The sequence below is a fragment of the Rissa tridactyla genome, chromosome 5 (assembly GCF_028500815.1).
Source record: "Rissa tridactyla isolate bRisTri1 chromosome 5, bRisTri1.patW.cur.20221130, whole genome shotgun sequence".
Lineage (NCBI taxonomy): Eukaryota > Metazoa > Chordata > Aves > Charadriiformes > Laridae > Rissa > Rissa tridactyla.
Genome location: NC_071470.1, coordinates 23,010,163 through 23,023,041, shown reverse-complemented (window position 1 = coordinate 23,023,041; position 12,879 = coordinate 23,010,163). Strand labels below are relative to the sequence as shown.

The following is a 12,879-nucleotide window of genomic DNA, read 5'->3' as shown; positions in this document are numbered from 1 at the left end:
GGTTCATTCACCACCTCAACGCTGGGGAAGATGCACCCAAGGACCCACTCTCTCCTGCTCTCTATTCATCTTCCATCACCTGCCCTCTATTAGCATGACATGCAGAGTGAAGAAAATGGGAGCTATCATAAATATTGACCTGCTGCTAGTTGTTCCTTCTCAGCAGTAGAGAACTAGAAATGAGAATGCGGCTCCCTGACTCTCTGGCTGCTTCTAAAGCCGTACAAATAGAAACAACCCTTGAAGTGTGAAGACTTCCGGCAGAAACTCTTATTTTTTAAATAATAACCAATAGAATGAATGCAACTACTGTCTCTGGTTATACAAATAATACAAAACTGCACAATTTAGTAAAATTCATAAAAGCATGAATTTGCTACTAAAGATTTTACTTAATTATGACTTTTCAGATGCTTCTATTCAAGTGCTCATCCATGAGATACATGTTTAACCTGGCACAGATAAAAGAAATCTGAATAAAAGCTTTTAATAACACTAGTTTCAGCAATTTCATCTCCATTTGGAAAAAAGCTAGAAGCACGAATTCATGGTAATATATGCCTACACAGTGAAGCATCCATTTATTGGTAGTACTTTGAGGTTCTCTACTTTTATGAAAGCAGACTATACTTTTGTGTTGATTGCTGTATTTGGAATGTGCTGTTTTGTGCACAATACTCTACTGAGAGAATAAAGTGATGGACGCGTATAACCTCTGAAGAAATCAGCTGGAATTTTATATAGGACAGTGCATTAGACTTGTTCATCTGAGAAAAGCAAGTAAAAAGGTTACAGTTTTCTGATATATTTGAGGATCAGGGGCTGAATCGAATCCCAAAATGATTATTGTGAGTTAATTGATTGGGGTCCCTTTTAGTGACTTCAGTAACGAGGATGAAAAATTGCCCAGAGGTAGACAGAACTGGAAACAATATTTATTTATTTTTTTAGCAATGTAAATCGTATTACTTATTATTGAAATATAACAAAGAAACATTTATTTGTAGTGCATCATTATTCAAACACAACAGAGTCTATCTGCAATAGCAAACTATATAATATTTCCCTTCAAGTTATTATTTGCAATTTATTTTCCAAGTTTAAATTAAAATGAATTCTATTTTTTGTGTTTGGGAAAGCAGAATCCTGTAGGAAATCTCCTCTCAAAAAACTGCATCTTGTGCTAAAATTAAAAGTGCATTCATATTACAAATACGTTGTATTAAAAGACTATTCATGTTAGTATGAGACTGAGAAATAGGGCCTGTATTTTGAAATATTTCAAAGGAAATACAAATCAGGAAAGAATTATTTTTATAATTTGCAGTGTGTGAAATACTAAAAATCCATCTACTTGCACTTAGTACACCATAAATTGAAATATAAAATTATTTTTTGTATATATTTCATTGCATATGTGTATGTATGTATCCTATGTGCTACATATCTCATAAAGCAGTGTATTCCTCTCTATACATATATACATATGAGTTCAAATGAATTATATTTTGCTCATAATAACCAAAGAAGAAACACCAAGGTTTATCTTAAAAAGAATATGTAATATAAAACATTTATAGCTGAGGGAACTATAAAGGAGTTAAACAGAAAATACTATGCTACAGTAAAAATCTTACTGTAATTCATTTTACAATAGCTTTTTATTCGAATCTGAGATGAGACTACCTGCTTTCTCAACAAGAAAGTACATACTATTTGTAGTAAAAAATAAAGTCTTGGGTATTGACTGATTCCAACACGTTTCTGGGTGGATTCGGACTGCCTTTTTTGTATAAGAAGTCTCAACAGGTTGAAGCTATTTATAAACCTATCGCTCACCATGATCAAGTTTCTAACTTGGGCTCCCAGTTTTGACAGTGAGATTAAGAGAGATCCATCAATGTGTGTCTCCCAGCACCGAGATACAATATGGCCTCCCCGCTCTAGCATCTGAAACAACTTTTAATCTATTTACTCTCACAACAGACAGTGAGTTAACTAGTACATTTTTCACCATTTTCTAGAAGATTTCCTAAGGTCACAAAGGAGAGGAATCATAATGGGGGTTCCAAAATGCTAACCCAACTTTCTTACGATTTAATAGTGATTCTTCTAATTATGCAATGAAGTTGCTGATAATTAGTACCCATCTGACTGAGAAATAATGAAGCACCTTATAAACAACTCAAAATACGAAGAAATACAGGGAGAGACTGAGCGCAGATTAGCCAATACTCTAAGGATGATGATCACATGTATTCTTGGGAAAAATAACTAGCAGTAACTGTTTCAGTGTTAACAGTACCACTGCGCTACCGCTTGTTGAAAGGAATACCGCCCTGGAGTGGTATTTCAGGTCAAGTGAAATATTCTTCTGTTGCCATCTCAGAGGGAGGAATTCTGATTATTACTTCATAAATATAACTTTGCAAGAATGATGCCGACCTACTCAGTTTGCCTTAGCTCAAATTTCATAGTGATGTGTATATTCTAGAACTCCATCTTTTATTAAGAAACAAAGGAGCCTAAAGAATTTACAGTACGAGAAGGACAGAAACCAAACTGCTAGTACACAGGTTAAATATTATGGCTGCAATCTTCAGATATAGGTAGGCTGAAACCAGTGCTTCAATCACTGGGGATATCTGGAGAGTCACAACTTAGTAAAGTGACCCCCATTGGATCACAGGGGAATATAATCTTTTTTTGAGCATGGAATACTACATTTTCTCTCCTTACACAAAAGTGTATGCTCGAATGTAATATGATTGACACATGACATATAAAAATCTAATTCACTGAAACTCATGAGTCTTCCTATTTACTTTCCCAATTATTCTATTTTATTCAAATTTTTTTGAGGTCCTCCTTACCTCACTACTTATTCACTTGTTGATAGATCCCTAAGCAAACTAGACTTTTTTTCCCCTTCTCTCCTCTAATTCCTCTAATTTCACTATCCCACTCCAAACCCAGCAGTTTTATCTGCAAGGAACAAGCCACCTTTGGGAGAATCATGAAACTGTCACCAAACTGTTGCAGTTCATTTTGGTTTGACTCATTTCAGTGAACTTCAATCAATATTCCTCCTGCTAACTTTTGAAAGCCCTGTTGTCAGAAAAATTATTTCTTTTATATGACATAACTCATTCTTTCTTAACTGATCAGTGGAAGGCTGAAAATAAATTGTACCCAAAATATGGGCAGATGTTTATCAGAAATTTTCAAGGTCTGTTCATCTAAATACATATCGAAAAAATCAGGCAAATGCACATACGGAATCCATACATCTACTTACAAGTAAGTATAAAATAATCAATCTGCACAACAGCACAAATACTGAATTGATCAGTAATGACAATTTTATTTTTTTTTGTTAACATTAAAAGTGACCTACTTGAACCTGTGTCAGACCTTCCATCATACAGTTGTCCCCTTGGGCTACTATAGCCATTAAAAGTTACTTGGTGTTAAAATTTGGTACACAAAGTCTTAATTTTAGATTATTTCTCTCTCTTCAACAAATGTACACACATTCATACACACATACACTCAATTTACTGTTAGGGTGTTTCTAAAAGTTCATAGACTACAGACTTTGGAAGGACATATTAGATTTCTACAAACAGAACAGTCTGATTTGTGCTTCTTTATACTGCTACAGTAACATGAAGCAGCTATACAGCATTACGCGTCCAGATGAGACTGCAAAAACAGCTTTATGGCTGCTTTTGTGATTTTTCCCAAAGGTAATTCCATAAGAATTTTTATTATGAGCTAAAATGCATACTAGAAAATGAAATCGTAGCAGAATGGCTTTAAATTATGGTATTATTTTCACATTATTACATGGAACATATTCAACTGCTTTGTAAATCTTCATGTTTCATATAGGTCTACGTGTAATCTGAATATATAAATCCCTACAAATTTCACTGAGTACCTCCCATGTCTCATTAATATCAAAGGTCAAAGAATTCTGGTCAAAAACTGCGTCAAACATGGAACAAATAATTTACGAAGTCAAGAGACCAAAGGTGACTACATTATTTCTACATCAGTGCACTATCATGGATGTTTTTTTTCCATTCAGTCATTCCGTCATTGCACATATTTAATCTTGTTCTATAATGTCACTTTAAGCAATGATTATTTATGTCTTTGCAAATATCATATTCTAACAGTAAAGCCTGCTATATTCTCAGCCCTGAAGTACATTAATGATTAGCCAATGCTTTTCTCTCCTCACCCATACTCAGCTGACCGAGTGTAGTTATTTTTCAGAAGCATACTTTGTCATACCGAATCTCTGTCATCTTAAAATGAATCATTTTATGTGGAGCTACATTTTAAAAGCAGCTTGAGCCCGAGGCAGTGGCAGAGTGCAGAGGGAAAATGCCTAGGCAGGGCATTCTATAGGAAGCTCCCAGTATCCATGCTCTGGGATGCACAGTGGTTAGATGCAGGCTTTGCTACAGGTATCAAACGCATGTTACAAACCTTTCTTTGGAGTGTTTTTCCTCTATATACTGGGGGAAAATAGCTCCTTCCCTTTGAAAAGATATGAAATTTTGGCCAGCAATGGTTGTTATGACTGAATACTGAGTGCTTTCTGTGTGATCTTTCCTTCATCTTCTGATTTCCTTTGTTGATAAAGGATCTATTTATGTTAGTATTCTGTAATAGTCAGATGGAGTGTTGGTCACATTTCAACATGCAGTACATCCTGATAAAACCTAGTACTCTGTTTTCCTTCTCTGAGTGCTAATTCAAATATATTTTACTCCAGTTCCTTCTCAAATGTGTTTGTACTCAACACAGGTTTTCATAATGTACTTGAACAATGATAGTAAAATGGTCCTGAGAAAGGGAGATCTGATCTAGTCTGGAGGGAAAAGGTTAAAACCCAGACAACTTTGGATGAATGATGTGCTTAAGATGAATACTCAACATCTCTTAAAGAAAGTTCAAATGATGCTCAAAAGTAACTATGCCTTTGCAAAGATGAATACAAGGAGAAGCTTCCCTAGCTGCTTGTCATTTCTGGTGTGTAAGATCATAGCAAACCTAACACTACTGTGTACCTTGATGCCATGAGTTGGAACTTGGATCTCAGCATCCGTGAACAGAATTTTTTGAGGCAGTTGATACTGGCTTACTCAGAAGAAAGTAGTTCCCTTAATCCTACAAGTGTCTCTGGAGAAGAAAAAAAGACAAGAAGGAAGTGTACATGTGTACGTTTCACCATGTGAAAACTGAACAGCTTACTGATAGCAGATCCTAATCAGGTGTTACAAGCAGCTGCTGAGAGAAGGCAAGGCGACATGTGTGGTATATTCTTTCTGTTTATTGTGGAGTTATGCTATATTGCATCCCATTTGGCTGAGAGAAGGCAAGGCGACATGTGTGGTATATTCTTTCTGTTTATTGTGGAGTTATGCTATATTGCATCCCATTTGGCTGAGAGAGGAGAGGGAGCACCACAGGAGAGTCTGCTGGAAGCTGGACTTGCAGCACAGCCACCAGTGCATGGGTAGGACATCCAAATTTGGATAATTCTTACCAGCCGCATGTTGACAAGGAGAAAACTCCATTACTTTTTCAGGTTCTTTCTCTTAGAAAAGTACAAAGCAACAGAGAATTTGTCAGCATTATGTCTTTCCCCATATCATTCATTTTCTAAGGGGGAGACTCATACTGTATTCGAGATGATAATTTAAACTTTACTGGTTTTGCTAAGCCATAAGGGTAACTAACAACGTGTTAACACAGATGACTGCAGACAGACCTAACCTTATCCTCTCTGTGCTTTTAAGTACTCGAGCTACAAAAGAGGCCACATTTTAGCATGTTAGTGTGACAGAGCAAATCAACTCAAACACAGTAACATGAGTTCTGGAGTGGAGGTGGCTTCTGCCCATCCAAATTAGACTAGAAAGAAAAAAAAACCTAAAAAACCTCTTTCTGTACCTACACAGAACAAATATATCCTTAGAGAGAAAACTACCTGTTTAAAGAAAATATACCCCTTAGACAATTTCCAAATTCTAGCCAAAGCAAGTAATTACTCTATTTACACTCAAGGCAGACTTTACAGCCAAATATGATTATTGATAACTGTAATTGAGCTGCTCTTTGCTTTGCATCAAGCAAGAGAAGCTAAAGATCAAATATTCCTACACAGCCTTGATGGCCTATTGAGTTGAAAGACATGTAGGGACCAGAGGGGCCTACTAGGCAAAAAAAATTGAGTTTATGGGACATTCGTATATGACACATGAAATTTACATCTGAATATGCATTTGGAAACATAATAATAACATGTTCTGGAAACTGTTAGAAATTAATGGAAGGAAAAGGGGAGGAATAGCAGGGTCTAGAATAAATTGCAACACTGGTTGATTATATTCACAAACAAAAGAAAAACACTTCTGTATGAGGTGTTATAATTCCAAACATAATCAATGCACAATGAAGGAAGAGGCACAAAGTTTGTCCTATTAAAGATTTGGATTTATGCAGTCCCCTGATGTTTACAAAGTTGCTCACACATATTTACATAATGTCTTCATACAGCTACCACTTGAGAGATATTCTGGACACACAAATGCAAAGTGTATCCTTCATTTTGCCAGTTTCTCCCCTCCAAGTTCCTGGTGGATGAATTCCCTCTAAGCCTGGTGCTGCTACTTTACTGCTCTGGTCCTTTGCTTCAGTTCTGATTGCCTTCCTCTGCTCCCCTTCCAGCCGAGTAACAAAACAAAAGCTTTGGAATGAAGCCACCCAGCAGCAAAAGTTTCAGGCAAGGAAGCTGGAGGGAAGATATTGATCAGTGTCAAACCACTTTCAAAGTAATGGAAGGAGAGAGAAAGGAGAGTTTCATTCTTTTCCTAGTAAAAGTGGTATTGATTCAATTCTATCCTTATAACTGAAATAGCTCGCTGGCTTCAGTGAAGCCAACTTTCTCCTCATTCTGGTCTCTCTTTCCTGCTTATTGGAAAGTGGAGGATGGATGAAGTAGAACATAGTCCCTAGTCTGGGACACAGGATCAAACCAGGACAGGTCCCCTGTCCTGACAAATGTTGAACGCTGTAAGAAAAATAAGCAGATTGCCTGGATTCTCCTACTTTCCCATGGAGGAGTGAGGGCAAGTCAAGCTCTTCTCCACCATAACTCCTTCGCTGTGTAAAGTAAAGGAGGGTGGTTGTCCATCATAGCACACTGGGTGACCAATCTTTTTGCCTGTTCAATTGAAAGTCAATTTTTGCACGAGAGATGGCTGCACATGGCAAAAAAGCTGTACTGGGTAGAATGCTTCCAGTAGCTGTGTTAAAGAGGAAATTTTTCTCTAAGTCTACTATTATTTTAAAAAATAATACTGAAAGCGCCTGGAATACAAGATGTAGGGTATTTTATGTCTAATTATAAATGACTATAAAAATAAACAATAAACAAGCTGTTGCGTTTTCACAGTACAAACAGATTGAGGAGTAGTGAAGCTGAAGCTACCTCTACACTTCGGTGGACAGAGAGGATGAGTGAACTGGAAGGATGGAAACACTCCAATTAGTCAGTCCATGATGCTTTTGTGGATCACAGTAGTTCTGCTCCCATTTCTGCTCTTGACTCGTGGTTTGGGCTTAGAGAAGTCACTCTGATGGGTAGAATTTGCTGTAATGCATCGTAACAACCTCACTAAAATCAGTGGAGTTGTAAGAAGTTTGCAACTAAGGATTTGTCATTTACCCGTTTTCTCTGTCCTATATTGGCAAACATCAGGACAAGCATACTGCCCTATCTTTCAGTGATATTTTCAAAAGAAGTCAATATATGATTATGATGATTCTACGATATCAGGGATGTTAAGACAAGCATGTTAAAGCATCAGAAAGCCTAACTACTGGAACAGGTTTGTTTCAGCATATGGCTCATGCCCTGTCTCCATGGGGTAGATGGGGAGACCTCATTGGTCATTTTGGTTTCAGGATTAACACTTGTCATTCAAATATGGTCCTCCTTACATCAACAGAAAACCTGTCCTTGCATTCAGTAGGAGAACAGCAGACCATTAGTTCTGAATACGCTATAAAATATCCCTTAATCATTTGGGGCAGAATTCTGTTTAATAGTAAAGGCAGTACCCAAACACGGAAGAGTTAAATAGCACAGATCAGCCATAGGGGCACAGGAAATCCCCTGAATCGCTGGAGCTATTCACACTGCAGATGTTATGAACGTATCTACTATGTTTATTCTTTTTACATTTAGAGATCAGTTTTATGTTGCTAGGTACTTTTGAGTGAAAATATTACATTATCATGTGAGGAAATACCATGGCACTAATGGGTGCATTAAAACAAAATATTACACTTCAATTGATGCATCATCTTGAACTTATTATTTATATTAAAATCAGTATAATTTCTACCAGGGGGATTTTTTTAAAAAAGTGATTTAATACAGTTGAAATTACATGAAACATTTTTCCACAGACTTAATGGCAGTATCACACTGTGAGAAATCAAGAAAGGGATGTAGCTGTACACCTGCTAAAAAACCAAAATTGCATTTTAATCCTTTTTTCCTATATGTTACCATACGTTACAAAGTTGAAGCTAACACATATCTAGTAAGAAGATTTTTTAGGTTTTAAAAACGTTACACATCTAGAGCATAAAAAAAACCCAAAAAGTGAGTACTGTTATGAAAAAAAGTCACTGATTTGTTTAAAATTCAAAAAGTAATTTTACAGTTCCAGAACGAATGCATTATATAGTAACACAGCAAATATTATACATTCTCACCACAGATGGTTTTAAGGATGATTTATTTCAATAGTTCAGTAACTATAAAAGTGCTGTGTTAAAGATTTCACATTTTATCAGCTGAACAATTTTATGAGGTGATGATGTGAATCTACATCCATCAGAGATCCTATTCCATGATAAAAAGTTAACGTTTCAGAAAACTGGAGTGCTCTCCTTGGCTGTGTGATTCTGACTGAAAGCAGAAAGGATTGGTTTGTGTTCACATGCACAAATATACTGACAAAAGCAGTATTTTTGGAGCAAGGACTTCAGGGAGTTAAAAGCTTTTGTTTGCTACAGCAGTCCATACAAGACATTTTGTTAAAAAGTTGAAAAGTTGACAGCAAAAGTTCTCATTTATAACTGAACTGAAATGGCCTATTTCTATAAAATGTGAAATAAACTTCACTTTGTATAGAAATAAAAATCCTGTTAAAACTAATTTGAAGCCCTCTTTGAGAGTAGATGAAATGATATGACCCATATAGTAGCCAGCAGACAGGAATCTGAGCAAGCAAACAGGAATTTTAAAACATATATTAATTATATATATTTAAAATACCCACATTTAACGTTGGCATCTATGCACTTTTTTGAAAGGTGTCAAGCAGACTTGATCCTAGAGCTTATCCTGTAAGTAAGCGTGTTTTGCATTTATCTCTGAAATGGATTTTTAACACATAAATATTGATACAGAACAAAACTCTAATTGCATCATAAATCAGAAGAGCAAAGTGTGTTATAAATGAGAACTGAACTAAGATCCACTTAATCTATCAAGTTTTATAGCACTGAACAGCTTTCAAAGGCAACTGACAGGTGTTATGTTCACTATTTTCAGTCTTTCTAATAAACATCGACCCACAGACACTTGGAAATTCACAGCAAAATACAAATCCTGTGCTAGCATCTACTTCTGTTTTACAATAACAAAGTAAAACCAGGGGAAGCAAACCAGGATTTTTAGTCTGAATGTTATGTTCACTTTTCAAGCCTTTTCATTTCACAGCTTTGATACCTGATGCTAAGTCTATTTTAGCAGATCAGACACCACACCTACAAACAGCACAAACCACTTTACCTTCTGAAAAATCAATCAGTCCCAGCAAATGAAGCAGCTTCAGAGATGCAAATATAATCACAACAATACCCACTGTTTGCAGTCCCTCTGACTCCCACTCGAGAGTCAACATTCTTCCAGCAGGCAAATCATTCCAGTCTTCACACCGGTTCGCAATCAGAGGGAAATTAGAGGATTTTACCAAGAGTTTGCTTTGAAGAAAGTTGCAGTGGTGTAAAGCAGTGCAGTACTGAGCTGTGGCAATTCACCAGCCACTCTAGCCGAGACAAAATATTAGATAAAGCCCCGCATCTCATGCTTCCCTAAGCATTTGATTTCATCAGTAGCGAGTCCTCTGAGAAGGCTGAGGTGGACCACGAACCCCTGGGTATGACATTGTATCCGGCAAGCAGCGTTACTTCAGGGCTGCTGGAGGAACATCTGTGTCGGAGCTGGAGACTTGGCTGTGTCAGTGCCAAGAAGAAACACTCCCTGGAAACTTGCACTCGGGAGCAGGCTGCTATCAGCTCTCTGCACTCCAGCGCTCCCAGACCCAGGCTTTGCCACTCTCCCGAAGCCTCGCAGCCCTTCCCCAGCTCCTCTTAGCACAATTCTTGCCAAGTTTGACAAATGACGGTTTGCTAAAGACAGACAAGACATCTGTTTTCACCTGTGCTAAATGCTGCACGTCAGAAAACTACTGCCCTCTGCATTAGAAAGAATAATGTTCAGAGAAACACTGTCCCTTCCTCCTCTTAAGCATCACCAGAATCTAATTAGAATCTTCAGTGGAAATGAGAATGGAAATTAAAAAAATCCATATCAGCATGATCCGTGCCCCCAGCTAGCAAAATACAGTGCTGTCAAGGAGACATGCACTGCCCAAACCCCTGCTCCGTAGCCAGGAAGAATGTACTCTTTATTGATTGAGAAACAAAACAGTGTTTTTCTGTCTAAGGATGTGAACCTAGAAGTGTTGAACCCCAAACTCTGATATATACAAATGGGAATTAGGCGTTTTCCGCAGCTCCTGGGAAGATTTTGCCCAGGCTGTGCATCAGGGGAAAAAGAACAGAGGCTTATGATCCCAGCTGGTTTATTGGATAGTCTGTATAATACTAATTGTCCTTTGTTTATTTATGTGATTACCAAGAGAATACCCAGTGTGAAGAATAGAGTCTGAAGAGTATTTATTCAGCGCGCGCATAAATATTATAAGGTTAGACCTAAATGCTTATTCTTGTGCCCATCTTAATAATTAAACTAAAATCTGTCCACTGGTATGCAAGGCACTAGAATAACATGAAAAGAAGTCTCAGAAAAAATACTTTTAGACACCCTTATACAAAAGAAACACATATGATCTAGCAATAAAACCAATCTCATAAATTATATCTGATATTGACCGCTCATCTTAGGTTGCTTAACTCTTTCCATTAGAAACAACTTTTACTAACTTTCAAGAAGCTCAGAAACTTTTATTCTTGTTCAGAAAGCCATAATAATTTTCAATCAGCATAATAACAAATTATAACATTAACATTTTATTGTTTATGGAATACCAGGTGGAGAAAGAAAAACGTAATCTCCAACTTACTATCAGCTTTTTTCCTTTTTTCTTTGAAGGCCATCTGTATTGAATTACAATAACTAATCAGAGAGATTTTTCCATACAGGCAGGACTCTAGAATCTGCATATTTTTGTTAATTTGAAAAATCACACGTGTACTTCATTTAATTTTAGGTTATATCTAGGCAATATATAAGCAACAATATTCTTTGATTTTGCTCTTCTGGGTATTTAATACTAGAACGTCAAGAGTTCTTTATTATTTATATATGCTCTCAATCTGAACGTCAGTTCCTTTCCCTATTAACCTATAGAGCTAAAACAGTGCCTAAGAGGAAAGCCCAATAAAAATAAATCAAAACAAATACACTATCCCACATCTGCACCTTCCAAATATGTCAATACCTTTGCTTTATATTGTAAAATAATTATTCGATATATTTTCATGCTAAATTCTATTCCTTTTAAAAGAAAATTAACATTTTATTTCCTCTTTTCAGTTTCTAGTTATTCCATACCATTGCCTCCTTTTAAGGCTCTGACATATTCATCTTAACTGACTCTCATCTCTGATGTCTACTTTCTCCTTGATTTTATTCCTATTTATTTTTTTCTTTTTTCTCAAATTTTTCTTTTTCTCAAATGATGAAGCATGGCCAAACGTTCACAATATTTCAAGGCTTAATGTGATCCCACTTTGATCCATATTGTTTTACAGGCATTACAGAAAAAATAAAGCTAATATAATGCAAACAATCATACAATAACAGTGAAAGCGGTCTTATTTATTGTTACTAAACAGTATCAGGGAAACTATTACAATGGAGAAATCTGTCAGTCTAAATTCTCCCTCCCTGCAGTACGTCCAGGCTATGTTGTGTTCTTGAGTTGTGCGCTCCTGGGATCAGAGTCCCTTCTACTCCACTACTGAATGTGCCAACACGCATGCAGAAAGCCACCCAGCGAGAAGTGGTGTCAGCCATAACCAGCCTTTTGTTTTCTGCTTTCACACAAGAAGAGACCTGGATCCCTTCTAAAAAATGAAAGGGTCAGAGATCATTAATTTGATGAGTTTAAGGGGCCAATTCTACCTGCGCAGCAGAAGAGTTACAGAAGAATTTTTAAAGAAAAAAACCCAACAAACCTGAGAACATCCAGTTGAATTAATGTAACTGATTACTGACCTCAAAGATTACCTCCTTAAAAAAAGAAATAGACTTTTCCTGTTGTCTTTCATGATAGTTCTCTAAATTGGGGGAACCACATACAAACTTTTCGAATCTCTAAGTCTTAGCACTTAAAAATAAAACAGTAAGGGTAAGAAACTATGTGTAAAGGAAAAAGAAGTGATGTATGAAATATTTTCTTTAATACACCATGCAACCGATTCAAACAACAGCGTTGCCTACAAAGGTGAATTCTTCTGGAAATGGTTCAATCA

At 36.6% G+C, this 12,879-nt stretch overlaps 1 protein-coding gene across 5 annotated transcripts in view; it reads right to left on the bottom strand.

Annotated features, from left to right (window-relative positions):
* The window catches only part of KCNIP4 (potassium voltage-gated channel interacting protein 4), a 339,234-nt gene that overhangs the window by 101,527 nt on the left and 224,828 nt on the right, over positions 1–12,879 (bottom strand). The window contains exon 2 of one of the 5 annotated variants that reach the window (XM_054203577.1): positions 9,885–9,976. The exons of 3 other annotated variants lie outside the window; for them this stretch is intronic. In XM_054203577.1, coding sequence (XP_054059552.1) covers positions 9,885–9,976 — 92 coding nt within the window. Of the gene's footprint in view, positions 1–9,884; positions 10,002–12,879 lie in introns of those variants that run through there. One more of the 5 variants, XM_054203575.1, reaches the window with a different exon arrangement.